The sequence below is a fragment of the Vanacampus margaritifer genome, chromosome 1 (assembly GCF_051991255.1).
Source record: "Vanacampus margaritifer isolate UIUO_Vmar chromosome 1, RoL_Vmar_1.0, whole genome shotgun sequence".
Taxonomy (NCBI): Eukaryota; Metazoa; Chordata; class Actinopteri; order Syngnathiformes; family Syngnathidae; genus Vanacampus; species Vanacampus margaritifer.
The window spans coordinates 45,767,385-45,785,428 of NC_135432.1; the positions used below are offsets into that span (position 1 = coordinate 45,767,385).

The following is an 18,044-nucleotide window of genomic DNA, read 5'->3' on the forward strand; positions in this document are numbered from 1 at the left end:
ACATGGTCCACTCGGTCTCAATGTCCCCCGCCTGCCCCGCAACTAGGGAGAACTTCTGCTGGAGGTGGGTGTTGAAACTCTTTCTGACAGGGGATTCTGCCAGACGTTCCCAGCAGACCCTCACAATATGTTTGAGTGTGCCAAGTCAGACCGGCATCTTCCCCCGCTATCTGAGCCAACACACCACCAGGTGGTGATCATTTGACAGCTCCGCCGCTCTCTTCAAATCCGATAACACGACTACAAAGTCGATCATCGAACTGCAGCCTAGGGTGTCCTGGTGCCAAGTGCACATATGGACACCTTTTTGTTTGAACATGGTGTTCGTTATAGACAGTCTGTGGCAAGCACAGAAGTCCAGAGAACACCACTCAGGTTCTGATCGGGGGGGTTGTTCCTCCCAATCACACCCCTCCAGGTCTCACTGTCATTACCCACGTGAGCGTTGAATTCCCCCAGCAGAACGAGGGAGTCCCCAGGGGGAGCGCTCTCTAGCACACCCTCCAAGGACTCCAGAAAGGGTGGGTACTCTGAGCTGCTGTTCGGTGCATAAGCACAAACAACAGTCAGGACCTGTCCCCCACCCGAAGGCGGAGGGAGGCTACCCTCTCATTCACCGGGGTAAACCCCAAGGTACAGGCACCAAGCCGGGGGGCAATAAGTATGCCCACACCTGCTGTGCGCCTCTCACCGTAGGCAACTCCAGAGTGGAAGAGAGTCCAACCCCTCTTGAGAGGATTGGTACCCGAACCCAAGCTGTGTGTGGAGGCGAGTCCGACTATATCTAGTTGGAACTTCTCAGCCTTGCACACCAACTCTGGCTCATTCCCTGCCAGAGAGATGACATTCCATGTCCCCAGAGCTAGTTTCAGTAGCCGGGGGTCGGACCGCCAAGGTCCCCGCCTTTGGCTGCCGCCCACCTCACTGCGCACCAGACCCCTTTGGACCCTCTCACAGGTGGTAAGACCAAGCGAAGGTTGCCTTTTTGAGCTAAACCCAGCCGGGCCCCATAGGTACAGGCCCGGCCACCAGACGCTCGCCTTCGAGCCCCACCTCCAGCCTGGCTCCAGAGGTAGGCCCCGGTGACCCGCGTCTGGGCAAAGGAAACCGCGATCCAAATTTGTTTATTTGTTTATCGTCATAGGGGTCTTTTGAGCCATGCTAGGGGGATAAAGGCCCAGACAACATAGCTCCTATGATCACTGTGTCACACAAACCTCTCCACCACAATAAGGTGATGATTCACAGAGGAAAGTTTTAAGTTTTTTTATTTAATCTATTTTAAGCATGCAGAGCATGCTACTGACTGACCACAGTTAAGCTTATTTAATTACACAATATTTGGCAGAATTTGTGCACTTTACAAAGAGTCGGACCGATGAGGGACACCGGAACGCGAAGGAAGAGACAGGTAGGATCTTTCTTCACTGAGATAGTCAATTCGCGCTAGAAGCAGGTTCTTAAACCACTGTCACTCCATTAGTTTTGTTACACGTACGTCCGCTAGCGAGCTTCGAGATGCTTCCGTCTGTTCCCTTGGTTTCAGGATATTGACAAAATAAATGTTTTTCAATTTTAGCCTCTTTTACGTCCGTTTTTGCCTTTCTTTTCTGTCTGGCAATTGGTAAAAGTAAATGGAGGTTTACAAGCGTACACTTCCGTCTTCTCGAGCTCTGCAATTGTGTTTTTTTGCCCAAAGCGCACCTGTCGTTTTGTCACTTAAGGCTGAAAGCCGTTTAAACAATGCTAGCAAGCTTTAAGGTGTACAGTTACGCAAACACTTTCAGCACATTAATTGTTGCCATTGAAATGACGGCTATTTTGGTAGCCACGCTTTTTTTCACGCATGCGCAAACGTAATGTGTACTTTGCTTATTGTCAAGTCAAGTTCACCTTCTTCGTCTTGTGTCTTATGTTCTGTGTAACAAAAAGGTTTCCGTTCCAACAGTTTACAATCCTGAATTCTTCATTTTATCTCACTATCCATAGAGTGTCCATTGCCACTATTGTCAACTGACAGTTCAATTTAAATAAATCCTTGAGGATGTTTTGACATACCAATAAATCATACGTTGACTAATATCCTACAACAGATAGCGTTCAACATAGATACCATTTATTAACATAACCTTTGTTTGTCCCACAATAGGGAAATTTGCAATTTTGAGGTTTCATTATCAATTAACTGAGAATTCATATCTTTCTATTCTTATTGCTCAATTAATCATGTGACAATGTTAATATTAAAATAGTAGGGATTTTTACATACCTTGCTGTTTTCATTTAACAACTTCACAACGAAGTCTTCATCCATTCGATAAAGAGGTTGATCCTCAGGTACGGCCTCGTAAGCTGGAGCTGGCTCAAGGGCGGATACACACAAGGCAGATGGCCGGCTCTGCATTTTCTTATCAAGTGGCTCTTTAAACAAGGCTTCCTCTTTGCATGGGTAAAATAAATCCATTGGCTCGATAAACTCAGTAGCTTGGCTGAGGTCTGTGGAAAAATCATTAATTTCCCTGGATGTACCAAGTGGCTCATAAAATAAGTCAATATTTTGACCTTGGGACGGCAGGTTATCTGAATCAAATGTTTTCTGTGGAGGGTCATCTTGGTGTCCAGCTGCTTGAGTAGCTGAAGACATGTCCTCTGTATTCACGGGATAACTAGCAATCTGGTCTGTTAGTTTTGGGTCTCCATATGGGTTTTCTGACTTCAACGTTGCTTGATTATCTGGCCAACATATTTTGCCCCCATCAATTGCTTCATTTTGTTTTTCTGTGACCCCCTCCTTTCTTCTTTCCTGTAATGAACATTCTTCTTCCAATTGAAACACTGTATCAACATTCACCCCAATGAAACTTATCTGACAATCAGATTGTCCTTTATAAACTTGTGAATCTGTTGCATGATCCGCAGTTTGCTTTACAAAAACCTGCTCATAAGAGTAAGAATATGGTTTCGGTTCAATTTTGGTAAAACACCGGACTTGTGTAGTTTTATCACTTTCCACTTTTAGATAGTCTTTTCTACAGGACACACAATTATCTGTATCACAGTGAACAATAAGGGATACTTCATCTTTCATAAAATTATTTGCACCCATGTACTGACAATCTATTTTATATTCATTTTCCATTTCAACTCCTTTGACGGTTTGATAATCAATGTCTTTTTCATTTATCTGTGAATCCCTCACAGGGTCAATAGCTTGTGTCAAACATGTCTGTTCTTCATAAGTGCATGTTGTTGCACTGAATGACTCTGAATATTCTTGGGTAGAACAGTATTGTGATTCAGTTTGGGGATATGCATGAGATAGGGTAGCATTATCACTTTCTTGATAGTCAGATCCAAATGATAACAGTCTTTTTACTGGAGGTTCACCCACCGGGCAAACCTGGCCATCTTTCTTCTTGTGTGCATTTACCACTGCAAATTTTTTCAACGGTTTTGGAAAAAAGTCTTCTGTTTTCTTTTCTGCAACTTCCTTGTAATCAGACTCCCTTTTTTCTATTTGTTTTGCCAGGATATTCCCCTGTGTATCATCCACAGAGTTCAGTGGAAAGATACCCTCATCTATACATGACTCAGTAATGGACTGGTCATCTGGCACTTCACACGTAATGGGGACAGATCCTTCATCAACTGAAGTAATGGGCACATGGGTTGCACAGTACATATCCCAAAGTGTTGTACAATCACACAATGAACTGTCACTTTGACTCTCACAACATTTCATCGGAACTACTGCATCATCGCTCTCCACCCAAGAATCTGGAGAGCTGATAGCGGAATCGTCCATGACAGAGTCCATTTTCACCAACTCAGGCAACGTAGGGTCAAACAGAGACTGACTATGTGTTAATTGTAGTGAGTTATTAGTTAAGACTTCTTCTGAAGGTTCTTTAGCATTATCGTCCGTGCTATACAAGTTTTCTTCCATGCAAGTGGAATCAGCTAAGGAGTCTTCACTAAACCATGTGCGAGATATTGCTGGTTGAATGGATGGTGAACTGCCCCCTCTGTCCTCTGACACAAAAGAAAATAAGATTTTGGGTGGGGGTTGTGCACAGTCCATCTGGAACATGATGCATCTCTCTCTCACACTGCTGCTATGAACACTGTTTCCTAAATGGTGGGTGTCATGGTTACTGAAGTTGAGGCGCTCCATAGAGATACTCCTTTCGATGAGTGGTAGAGGCTCTCTTTGCTAAGGAAGACATAATTTAAAAAGTCAATACAGTACTCATCATCAGATTAGTTTTTCAACACAATCTGAAGACAGAGACATCCGTGCACATATTTAGGGATAAGTACCTCCTCTATGCCAGGGAAGTGCTGAAGGAACTGTGATATGTATGTTATGATGGACTGCTCGTCTGGTGTGCTGATAGTCACATCTGGGGTACAGAAAATGTGTTTACTAGAGTTACTGAAATAAAATGTATGTAAGGCCGTGTAGACACCATTAACCAGCACAAAAACCGTCAAAATGATTTCAAATGTTCCACTCTGCTGCATTATTTTCACAGAAAATTGAACCATTCTCTCATTAACATCAACAATCAGTCACGATAAAAATGTGCCTATTCACAAAAATGTAATCAATCTACATTAATTATGCACAACACTTATGGGTTTTAATTTTAAGTGTTGCAGATTCTGAAAATAGATTTTCTCACAAATTTACATTTTAAACTTCTCTAGGTGGGGTACTGTAGATCATCATTAAGTACCCTACCTATAATCATCATAACTCCATCAATGTTGCTCAGATTTACATTAAAACATGCATCATTTTATTCCTTAGTAGATTTACAGAAAACTGTACAACACCTTCAGGTTCCAGAATATGAGGAATACCCAAGCTGTAGTGGGCAATCCTGAACGCGTCCTCAAGATTTTCTCGTGCACTCCTCAGCAAGGCCTTCCTCATGTCTACCAGGCTGGGGTCAATGGACTTGATGACTGCAAGGAAAGCAAGGCCACTTGTCCAACTCTTCCCAAAGTCCTGAATTGCCACACCATACCTTGGGAACAAAAGTAGCCACAGAAACAAATTGAATGTTGCTCAAATTAGAAAATAAGAACACAAAGGAAATTTAGTTTTAAGCGGAGGTTCACACTTACTTGCGCGTTTGCTTCTGTACCCACTGGAGTAGTTTTTTAAAGGCTTTGCTGTGTTCTTTTGTGGTTGTGGTCGCCATATGCCCTCTGGTCAATGATGTGTTGCAGTTGGATAGGTTAGAGCTGGTAGGTATGGATGACAAGCTGGAGGTTGAGGGGAACTGGCTCCGTATGGTACCAGTCAACTCCTTAATCTGTCAGGATACGGAGAGTGATGTATTATAATGATGATTATAATGATGGGCTTGATTACTTGATATGACTGGTGGAAAAACAATCAAACATAAGGATAGAAATCCAAACATATCCAACTTGAATTGTAACAGAAGAAGTGGAGGAAGAATGGCATGGAATATGCCCCATATTCTGAATATAGTGTTAAAATATGTTTACATCAATCGCGTTTTTAACCATTTGTGCTACGTGATCCCATATGGCGTTAATGTAGATGGCGCGCTATGGCGTGAAATGGCAGCATGCGACTCGAAGACATGTATCTGGCGGCATGAATCAGAAGGGCAAGTGAAAAACCTGTACTATTTGCACTACATGATCATATAGAATGTCATACCAAAAAAATTTAATAGTCTATCCGTGTTAAAGAAATGCATGGTGTACTAAAAATACAATTTAAAAAACTACGTAGTAGCCTATATAAAACATTTACATTTAAATATCCTTTTTAATAAATAAGCGTTATTAATTATATATATATGTATATATAGACTTGATATATATATATATATACATTTTCTTAACCGGTTGTTCTCACAGGGGTCGTGGGGGGCGCTGGAGCCTATCCCAGCTGGCTTCGGTCAGTAGGCGGGGTACACCCTGAACTGGTTGCCAGCCAATCGCAGGGCACACAGAGACAAACAACCATACACACTCACAATCACACCTATGGACAATTTGGAGAGTTCAATTAACCTGACATGCATGTCTTTGGTATATGGGAGAAAACCGGAGTGCCTGGAGAAAACCCACACAAGCACGGGGAGAACATGCAAACTCCACCAAGGAAGGCCGAAGCCCAGACTCGATCTCACGTCCTCTGCACTGGTAGCCTATATAAAACAGTCACCCACCGTGCCGCCTATAGATTTGGGTATGACTACTTTTGAGCAGCACTGTTACAGTGCTGCTCAAAAGTAGTCATACCCAAATCTATAATGCTGACATTGAAAATAATGATAATATTGTTATTCATTCGTTAAACAAAAGTTGTTGATTTAAGAAAAAAAAAAAAGTATGTGAACCTCTCACTTAATCGGACATTGCACCTCCTTTTGCAATGATAACTTAATCCAAACACTTTCTTTAGTAACTTATCAGTCTTTCACATCTACTTTGGGGGAATTTTTGCTACTCTTCCTTGCAAAATGCAGCCAGTTGAGAGAGGTTGGATGGGCGTCAAGCATAAATTGCCCGCTTCAGGTACCGCCTCAGTATTTTGAAAGAATTTAAATCGGGATTTTGACTGGGCACATCCAGAACAAGGAATCTTGTTGTTCTTCAGCCATTCCTTGGTTGTATTGCTAGAATGATTTGGATTATTGTCATGTTGCATGATCCATCGTCTACCAAGCTGTAACTTAACAAAGAACGGCTTCAGGTTATGTTCCAGGATTTCACAATATTTCTCAGAATTCATGATTCCCTGGATTAGGTGTAGTTGTCCAGGTCCTGAGGATGAAAAGCCAGCCCAGAATTTAACATTCTCACCCCCATTTTTCACTCTAGGGTAAAGGTTCTTTTGCTGGTATGCAGTGTTGACTTTTCACCAAACATGACTGTTTTAGTTGTGACCAGTTACATTTTGGACTCATCTGTCCACAGAAGGGACTTCCAAAAAGCTTCAGTGTCTACTCGCTGGCAAAGTTGAGTCTTTTTTGTGAGCAGAGGCTTCTACCTAACCTTTGTAACAATCGTGTAAACAAAGGAGCTGTCTGAGGATTGTAGGCATGTCACCAGCATTCCATGAAGACTTGTCGATTTACTTTTCTTCTGATTGGTGAAGCATGCACGTGTCCCAGATGCAGCAAAAAAAGGTCTGCAAATCCCATAAGGTTCGAGTTGGCTTTTTACCTGAATTATCATTTGTCTTGTGGGTCTTGCTGATATTTTAGAAGGTCGTCAATTTCTAGGCAGGATTGTAGTAATTTTCAGTGTTCTCTAGTTGCAAATGATCTGATTCACAGTGGAATTATGAAGCTACATTTTTTTAGATGACTTTATAGCTTTCCACAGACGTGCTGTCATTACCCACTTCCTGAGGTCCCCCGAGATTTCTCTTCCTCTCAGCATGACTGACCTGTATGGGTTCACCTGGGTAAGACTTAAGTTACGTGGTTTTGTCTCTGTTTCAGTCAGTGATGCACAATTTCTTTGCTAAGCCTCTCATTTTATTGGACCATTTCAGTGGTTAGTTTAGCTACCAATTTGTCCTACCTGATCCTACTTGACTGCTTGTTTTAAGCAATGCAGCTCAGGGTTCACTTACTTTTGCACCTACATGAATTGACCAAAAACTCTTTTTAATTAAGTTTTGACTACACAATTGATTAAAAAAAAAAAAAAAAAAAAGAATAATGCATTAAATTGATAAACCTACACCTGTCATTTCGTATAAAATGTAATGGTTCAGATTGAACAACAAAATCAGGTTGAAACAATTGGAAAGTCCAAATTGTGTTTTGTCCAGATACTCCTTGGCAAAGGTAAGCCATTCTTTTTTATGTCTGTTTCAGGAATGATCTTCACCCATAAAGCCCTGTTCTTGGTTCAGTGTGTGGCGTGTGGTACTTCTTGAAACCATGATCCCAGACTGTGCCAGGTTGGCTTTCAGGTCTTTGGATGTTTATCGTGGTGTTTTTTCCACCATTTACACCAATCGTCAAAGAAGTCTCATCAATTTCTCTCTTCCCCCCACGTCCATGGAGATTCTTGACAGTTCCGTGCCTGTCAAACTTCTAGGGCTACCAAAGTCTATGGAGATACCCTTTGGAGGACTTCCACTTCTAATATCCTCAGACAGCTCCTTTGTTTACACGATTGTGACAAAGGAAAAGGGGATAAAAGGTGGCTTTTTAAAACATCAAGTCATCATTCATTGGATAATTCATGTCAATTGGGCACAGACAATTTGAAACAGGGAACTCTCATTTGTGATTTACCAAAGGTGAGTCACAATGGTGTTTCCATACTGATTTACAGGAAAGGGTGCCAATATTAGTAATAATTCAAAGTTTTCTGTTATTTGCGTCTATTGTTTAGTGTTTTAAATAGTTTTATAATAATTTGGTGTTTCGGATAAAATACAAGTTCTCCATAAAAAATAAAATGCTTTTCTTGATTCATTTTTTTGAGAAGATATTCCACATTATGGACTTTACCTTCATCGGTGCTAATAATGGTGAGCAGATTTTCATGAGTGGTTAATTTGGAGCTTCTTACTGAGGGCTTTAAAACTATGTGTGAACTGATGTCGAGTTATGTATTTAGCAAACAAAAAGGTGAAAAAACTGAAAACATGTTTTATATTATAGATTTTTCAAAATAGTCATCTTTGCTCTGGTTACTTTTTGCATAATCTTGACATTCTTACCTCTGGGAACTCCTTAAAGACCCTTTCAGGTGACTACCTTTTGAAGCTCATCAAGAGAATGCCGAGAATGTACAAAAAAGAAAGTGGCTATTTATTAGCTGTCATAGTTGTCGTCATAGTTTTGATGCCTTCAGTGAGAATTAACAATGTACATAGTCATAAAAATTAAGCATGTATTGAATGATAAGGTGTGTCCAAACTTTTGGCCTGTACTATATATATATATATATATATATATATATATATATGAGAACAGCACTCCGAGGCTGGACCAGCCCCGCTGCAATATGATTGGCTCCAGCGCCACTGGAAGGATATGATGCAATGCCATGACGCGCTCCGTAACCATGGACGCCAATTTAATAATGGACGCTACCATATTAGATTAGCGCTCATGAAGGGGGACAAAAATAGAGTTGCGTGTGAGGCTCTCAGCAGCCAGTTCTGTCGCGTCTTCGGCAAAGTGGGAGTGAGCTACCTTTGTGTGGAGGCGGTTTGGTTACAAGAGGTCAGATATGATGCAAACAATCGTTTGCAAATTGTGCAGGAAAACTGTTACCATTAAAGTTAAGAGGATGTGCAGGCTAAAGACACACGAGCAGGACATGGAAAAAGCTTGTGTTGTTAAGCGTAAAAGTGAACAAAAGTTCATTGCTTTTGTTTGAGTACTTTTGATTAGATGCACTCCTTATGAAAAAAAAATGTAGACGGTGGTTGAATATGACCAGTAACTCGCCACCAAGTTGACGTGACTTTGTGATGCTAACCGGACGCTAAGCTAACATGCTCTCGACAAAATAGCATGCACATTACTATCGCGCAGCAGCCTAAACGTGCACATTTGTGTTATTCATACTCGCTAGCTATGTCTACAAGCAATCATGGCATTTTCTCGCTCCTCTGACCAATCAGAGACATTCACGGCAAAATGACGCTCACAGGAGCGTTGCCGGTTACAGCAAAATAACCATTGCCTAAGCAATCGCAGGGTAAAAACATTTTTCAACAATACACCTGCATGCGATGTACAAAGCATGATGCCACAAACTGGCTGCTACTTTATCATTTATCAAGTTTTTTTTTGCCTCTACAACACGAGGATCAATTACACAGGAGAAAATAACGGACTTTCTTAACTCATTAAATTTGCCACTGACTTCTGAAGGCTTGTGTTTTCTTTACATAGGCTTTATGTGCTTTTAAGCAGTTATGTTACAATGAACCCTCGCAGGGTTAACACTACCTGGCCTGTTCTTATTTCCATTTAATTTCATTATGGATGCTATATTTGCACTTTGTTTACATTTGAATTGTGGAAAAAAGGTGCTGTTAATATTGTGCTGTAATAAAAGTGCTATTATTCCGAAGCACCAATCACAAATCTATTGTTCAGTAATTATTACCAATATCGTCAAAAATATGGTCACCGCAAATTTCTTTGAAATATCGTGATATAATTTTTAGGCAATATCACCCACCCCTACCTGGATGCAAACGCTGTGTCCTGAAATTAATGTCGCTGCTCATTGAGGAGTTTGTTGTGTGGCTATGACTTGTTTTTAAATATCTTTTATGCTATATTTTATCATTTTAATATGTACACATAGCAAATCTGTGTTTCTATTTGCGATAAAAGGAAGCAGAACATGAGGCATGAGTTGATTGCATCCAAGGACAAGATTGTTCTCAACATGAATCAAAACCAAAAAGAAAGAAGTAGTCAAGTTTACAAATATATAAAATAATATATATCCGGCTACAGAAGCTAGCTCTTGGGACATGGAATGTCACCTCTCTGGTGGGGGAGGGTCCTGAGCTGGCATGCGAGGCCGAGAAGTTCAGACTAGAAACAGTTGGACTCGCCTCGACACATAGGTTGGGTTCTGGTACCACCAGAGAGGTGGGACTCTTTTTTTTTTAATGGAAGTGCACTGCCCATGACACAATGTGAAGTTAAATGTAACATATGAGGTGACATATCTTGGACACATCATCATCTGTCATATCATCAGATATCTACAGGCAATGTAGGATATTGTATGCCCAGGCTAATTCACTGCTGCGCAAGTTTGGTTCATGTACTGATGATGTAAAGTTGATCCTGTTTAAATCATATTGTACATGTCTGTATACAGCTCCCTTTTGGTATCATCATATTATGGTATTTTAAGAAGATCATGATGGATTAGTGAAACTGAGATGTTTGTCTATGCGCGAGTGAACACTTTGCAAGCTATACTGAGAACTTTAATGTATAGTTTTATTGGTAGACTGGAAAGGTCTCAAAATGAAATTTTGGTGTCCCTCACAAATATTGGATGTAGAGCAATTTGCTTTAAGTCAAACATATGGAAACACTGGTATGCCTGTCTTCTTAATGTGTCACTGTAGTTGTTTAATCTTTGTATGTATTTTGTTTGTTTGTTTTTAAAAGTGGACCCTGAGTCTGGAATAAAATTGAATTGAATTGAACGTTTGTACAGAAAAAGGGGAGTTGCAAACAGCGCAAATGAGGGAGGTTTTACACCGGAAGACTAAAGAAAAGTATTAGTATTATAACCTGGAAGAAGAGAATGATGTTCCAGATAAGTCCCAGGATGATGGATGAGTTTCCATCTACGACATCAGCAGCGTCAATACTGACCAGCTTTACCTGTTGTGCAGAGCGTACACACGTATTTTGCACGTATAAACACTTCGGCAATAAAAACAAAAGTAGGATTCTCACATTTTTGGGGATAATATACTTGTGGCACTCACATTTCTCTCTTCAAGAAAAGACAAGACTTTGGCAATATTGTTAAGTCTGAAGATTCGATGTGGTGACTTCTTAAACCCGTGAAGCTGGACAGTCATGTAAAATACAGACAGCAACAAAAAAAATATTATTGTAAGATAATATTCACTGATTGAATAAGGTCATGTACAAATAAACAGTGAGAATCTGACTAGCTTGCAGCCAGAAAGCTCCTCCAGAAGAGCCATGAGGATACGTCCATCCTGGATATCTTGGAATAGGTCTTGGACTTCAATAGGCGGATTACACTGAAAATGAATGAAAACATAAAAGTACATAATATGCATGGGTACTTTGCTGCTTTGGACAATTCCCACATTTAGATTTATTTTGCACTCTTATCCCCCACCCTACCACCCACCACCACCCAATCAGAAGTGGCTTGCTCATCATGGAAAGAGACAAGTTTTGCTGCAGACAATGGGCGAGTGGAGCTCCACTGGAAACACTTGACCTCCACTTCCGCCTCCACTTTTTACCGTATAGTTTCTTAGCCTAAACCTAACTATAACACTCACATAGCAAAACCTTAACTCTAACTAACGTTGTTGTATTATTTGTATTTTTTAATATATTCTGTAGTTTTAATTAACTAATTAACTCACAGCCATTTTCACTGGAGCAACCCCCTTTGCTTCCAGCTGTTTTACTGTATTCTGTTGCCATAAAAACATGGAACCAACCAAAAGGAAGATTAGAGTCTCTTTTTTCATCCGGAAAAAAAGTACATTTGTATTTGTTTCCATTTTGCAGCAATTAACATTAGAATATGGCTAGCTATAGTTTCGTCAAAATTCGCATTTCTGGCAAAAATTGAGGATGAGAAAAAAAGCTTTTAGTAAAAGCATGCATTTCAAACGTAACTTTGACTTTAACACTAATTTAACACTACATAACCATAACAAAAACAATGCTAAAAAAAGGGCTTTTGATAGCAAAATAGCTAATTATTTGCCTATAACACCAAACTATTTAACTGATCTAAACTGCATATAGAAGTCGCTCTCTGACAAACTCACACACACACAACGAACTAGATGCCCGAGCCACCTCAACTGGTTCCTTTCAACGCGGAAGAGCAGCGGCTCGACTTTGAGTCCCTCCCAGATGCGCGAGATTCTCACCCTATCTCTAAGGGAGAGCCAGGACACCCTGCGGACGAAGCTCATTTCGGTCACTTGTATCCGGGATCTTGTTCTTTCGGTCACAACCCACAGCTCATGACCATAGGTGAGGGTAGGATTGTAGTTTAATTGGCAAATCGAGAGCTTTGCCTTTTGACTCAGCTCCTTCTACACCACAACGGACGGATACGGAGTCCGCATCACTGCAGACGCTGCACCGATCTGCCTGTTGATCTCCCGCTCCATCTCGCCCTCGCTGAACAAGACCCTAAGATACTTGAACTCCTCCACTTGGGGCAAGATCTCATCCCTGACCCGGAGAGGGCATGCCACACTTTTCCAACTGAGGACGATGGTCTTGGATTTGGAGGTGCGGATTTTTATCCCAGCCGCTTCTTACTCGGCTGCAAATCACTCCAGCGAGAGTTGGAGATCTCGGCTTAAAGAAGCCTACAACACCACATCATCTGCAAAAAGCAGAGATGCAAACCAGACCCCCTCAATGCCTCGGCTGCACCTAGAAATTCTTTCCATAAAAGTTATGAACAGAATCGGTGACAAAGGGCAACCTTTGTAGAGTCCAACCCTCACTAGAAACAAATCTGGCTTACTGCTGGGATGTCCTTGGTTTTATTTATATTGATTTAGAGGCAAAAGCTCTCACACCATGATGTGAACTCCTGCAGAGTAGGACCATGATCTAATGATGGAGTAGCAGGGATAGTAAGACAGTGTTGTCGGCAAACTTCACCAAATAATTGTTTGGCTGAATTGACCTGCAATCATCCGTGTACTGTACATAATATACAGGAGGAAACATACCCCTGGGGTGAGCCGGCAGGCGTGTGGGCAACATCGGAGAATCTATCATTCACCAGCACTTTTTGCAACCTCCTTGTGAGGAAGCTGACAATCCACAAAACAAGCTGATGGTCCAGATGAAAGTGTGTTGACAACTTCTTTGCGAGGATGTGAAGCTGCAAACAGAAGCCTGGCAAATTGTGCCCGGAGACTCTAGATGTCTGTGGATAGTCTCTATGATAAAAAAAATATTGGCATCGTCCACACCTCTTTTAGACCTATAGGCAAATTGCAGAGGGTCCATCATCGGGCCAACAATTCCAGTATTGCTCTTAACAATTTTCTTCAGGGTCTTTATCACTAGAGCCGTTAAAGCCACTGGTCTCAAGTCGTTTAGGACCTTTATGAATCCCTTCTTAGGGACCGGGATCACAGTCAACTGCTTCTACACAGCTGGCACTGTGCTGCTATTAATGGAGTTCTGAAAGAGCTGCTTGAAAAGGCCTTCCAGCTGCTCGGCACAGTGTCTCAGGGTTTGTCTACATATGTTGTCAAGTCCAGGGGAAGTGCCGATTCTGGTCCTTTTCAGGAAGCACACCACCTCTTCTTTGCTAATGGTGAGAGATGTTCCCATCGGCATGGAGGAGTGTAACTGCAGTTGCTAGGGTTAATAACCGCTAGGGTTCCAAATTAGGTTTTGGTTAGGAATAGGCACAGTAGGGATTTAAATTGCTAAGGTTAATGACTGCTAGGGTTCCAAATTTGGTTCTGGTTAGTAAAAGCCACAGTAGGGCTTTAAATTTGATTAATAGGAGCATTAGGTCACACAAAGGATCCTCGAGTGCAGGTCCAGTGACTGCACTGGCTGGTTAGGAAAAGAGTAATGAGACATGTTGTCCTTTTCAAACCTGCTGTTTAGGTCGTTTGGAAGTAATGTAATATTGCGACCATCAACATGAATGGGCTTGTAACAGGAAGAGACTGAATTCATAGCTGCCATTTTCTTAAGTCCCCACCAAGCATCTTGGAGATTGCCCTGTGTAAATGAAAGCTCTACCTTGTTCTTATAATTTATCTAAGCCTTTTTGATGCCACGTTTAAATTCCTTATTGACCTCTCACTTCTCTTGATCTGTACCAGCGAAAAAAAATAGAAAAAATATATTTTCTTCTAGTTCAATGTCTGCTTAAGTTTTTTTTTTAAATCCATGGTTTGTTGTTGTCACTGAATTTCTGGGAGTAATGCTATCAAACACAGAATGTGATGTACGATGACCTGCTCATTAAGGTCAACTGAGGATGTGAGACAATCCCAAAACAGTGGAATCAAAACATCCCTAAAGCTCATCAATTCTATTTAGTAAAGGAAGGTGCCAGTAGAATAGCGTGATGGTGCCAATCTGAGGAAGGGAGACAGATTTAAATGCACCTATAACAGATCCCTAACATTTGTCCAGTATTCTGCCTTTTCTGGTGGTGCAAGTCACATATTGTTTTAAACCTTTCAGATATTTATCAAGGGAACAATGATTGAAATCCCCCAAAACAAATTTGGGGGCGTCAGTGGAATTCAACTCAAACTGTTCAAGTGTTTTCTTTATATGTTCAGTGGCAGCAGCTGATTTTGCCTAAAATATAGAAAAGAAGGAGGAAAAGTTGTGGGAACTTCCTATGAAGATAGAATGGATTCAGGAAAATAGCCAATAATTCAATATCTGAATTACACAACTCTTCTCTCACGACCAGCTAAAAGCAAACACCACCCCTACCATTTCCTAATCAAATCACTGTCTCTGTCCAGCCTCCACGGTGAACCAAAATCCATCTAAATGCAGAATGTCATTGGAGTCAGTTCCACTTAGCCAGGTTTCGGTAAAGGCCAAGACAGATGCCGTGCGATACTCATACATATGGCTGATATTAGCCTGCAGTTTATTAGCTTTGTTTCTAAATGAATGCATACTTGATAGTATGATAGAAGGGAGATGGTGCAGTTTAATATTGTTGTACTCGAGTTTGGCCCTGACTCCAGTTTTCTTCCTTCCTCTGCGGGTCCTCTTCTTGTAAGAGCGTGGAAAAACTGAATAAGGCCACTAGGGCGGCGCTAAAAAGCCGCATGCGGCTCAAGAGCTGTGGTTTGTCGACCCCCGTGATAGACGAATATGTTTTTTCAGGCGGTCATAAAAAATTGTGAAGAATAAAAAACAGGAATTTTTATGTTTTTCTCTTTTACCGCCAAAAACGTTTAATGACGTATAATAAAATCCAAATGAATGCTGCCAAAAGATTAATTGACGTTTACTAAAAAAAAATTCTCAATGGGCAGTGGAAGTTGTTGCGCAGCGCTGTCTACTCAATGGACTACAAACACCAACTAACTATGGCCAGCAGATAGCAGCATTGTATCTATTTTCAATGGGCTCCGAATAGTGTGGAATTACACTGAAACATGACCAATCTGATAAAATAGAATGTTTTCAAGGATGACGTGAGTAACCTGGTTTACATGGAGCCATGTATTCCGATTAGCATGAATCCGAACGGCCAAACAGAATGAAAATGCTCCATATAAACACCTCAATCGGAATGATAAGGCTGAATCCGAATTGAATTTCATTCGGAATCACAGGGGTGGTATATTCCTTTTGTTAATCCGAACGAGCGTCATGTATACATTTCATTCGGGATGGCGAGGCTGCGTCCGGCATGCGCATGCTCTGTCTTGAAGTAAATGCGTCTTGACGTCATCATTTCCACCCACTAATATGGCGGCGTCTCCCCAGAGCTTGTCTGCACGGAGAGAACTGGTTTTTAATCACTTGAAACTTTTTTTTATCAAGATGTTGCTTCAATAAAAGTGTTAACACTATCACAACTACTGTGCTAAAGGATGAATGGACTCCATCTTTATAAATGAGGTGATCGATGTCCGTGCGTCCAACGGCTGCCACGGGGCTGATCTGATTAAATGGGGGAGCATATAAACGGCAAATCGGAATGGACCACATCACATGTAAACAGGTGACCAGAGATTTCCATTTGGAACAATTTCAATCGGAATGACTAAAAAGTCTCCATGTAAACCTGGCTAATGATCAAAGCCTTTGTCACATTAAATCTAATTCACAGAACGTCACTAAACAAAAAATATTAGTGTCAAAGTCACTGTTGTGCAGAAAATGTATCTTTTTACAAAAAGCTTGTTTTCTCCTTATGTTTTCTGTTTTCGCTCAATGTGAAATGTTAATTACTAAAGAACGGAATAAGGTAGAAAAGAAACATACACACACACATACGATTAAGCGACACAATTGTTTTAAAAACCCAATGATTTCCGCCACCCTGACTGCCTGGTGGAAGGCACTAGAAATTACAAAAGCCCAAGTGGAGCCCTGTGGGCTTTCTCACCTATGGCATAGCCCCGACTTTCAACTTAACAACCAACCGTTTTATTTAGGTGTGTGGGAGCAGAAAGGAATTACACATCTCCACCATCTCTTCTCAGATAATATGTTTATATCATATACATCCTTGCTCCAAAAATACAAAATAAAAAACTGATTTTTTTTACATTATCTACAAGTTAAAAATATGATAAAGAAAAAAATTCCAACACTTCGGCGTACGCTCCAACCGCCTGTTTTAGCTAAAGATATTAACAAGCTTTCTCCGACAACAAAAAAACTTTCAAAAATATATAAGTTACTTTCATATACTGATAAAATGTCTTTACCCATCTCGAAATGGGAGACAGACTTGTCTATAGCACCGGAATCTGACTTTTGGATTCAAGTTTGTGAAAACGCATTTAAAATGACAAAACACACAAATTTACAACTTATCCAATATAAAATTATTCACAGAACATACATTACTCAATATATGATGAAGAAAATGGGACTCTCAGACTCCGACATTTGTCTCCAATGTTTACAAAACACTACAGACACTTATGTTCATGCTTTATGGTTATGTACTCCGGTTATGTATTTCTGGACTAAAGTCTTAGAAAAACTTTCCGCTATTTTGGACTGTAGGATACCTTTATCTCCAAACTTGTGTTTGCTAGGTGACCTAACAACAATTGACTTACCACATAAACAATTTCAATCTACATTTGTAGCCCTTACTATCGCAAAAAAAACAATTCTTGTTAACTGGAAAAATAAACAAACTCTGAATATCGACCAATGGTCTAACCTCCTCATAAATCACATTTTAATGGAAAAAATATCTGCCTCAAATAAAAAACAAATATCAAAATTTATAGAAACATGGTCTACGTATATAGAATTTTTTAACCTAATTCTGGTTACTTAATTCTGTCTGTTAGCGAGAGCCACCACATCGTGATAACTTACATTGATGTTTCTGCATTTGGCAATTTATTATTATATTATATTATTAGTATGGGATTTTTTTTAATAGGCTTTAGGTGAACTGATGAATACACACACGCTCGCACGCACGCACGCACACACACATACTCACCCACATACAAAATATATATATATATATATATATATATATATATATATATATATATGTGTATAAAAATATATATTTATTTATTTTTTATTATTTAA

At 40.4% G+C, this 18,044-nt stretch overlaps 1 protein-coding gene across 2 annotated transcripts in view; it reads right to left on the reverse strand.

The window, feature by feature from the left end:
- clmna (calmin a) overlaps window positions 1-18,044 on the reverse strand; it is a 74,852-nt gene that overhangs the window by 47,121 nt on the left and 9,687 nt on the right. For both annotated transcript variants that reach the window (XR_013293498.1, XM_077560983.1), the window contains exons 3-9: window positions 11,687-11,782; window positions 11,498-11,581; window positions 11,298-11,390; window positions 5,134-5,324; window positions 4,840-5,033; window positions 4,321-4,403; window positions 2,270-4,213 (exon numbers count right to left, since the gene is read on the reverse strand). Coding sequence is in view for 1 of the 2 variants with exons in the window: in XM_077560983.1 (XP_077417109.1) it covers window positions 2,270-4,213; window positions 4,321-4,403; window positions 4,840-5,033; window positions 5,134-5,324; window positions 11,298-11,390; window positions 11,498-11,581; window positions 11,687-11,782 (2,685 nt within the window). In the remaining variant the exon portion in view is untranslated. The remainder of the gene's footprint in view (window positions 1-2,269; window positions 4,214-4,320; window positions 4,404-4,839; window positions 5,034-5,133; window positions 5,325-11,297; window positions 11,391-11,497; window positions 11,582-11,686; window positions 11,783-18,044) is intronic.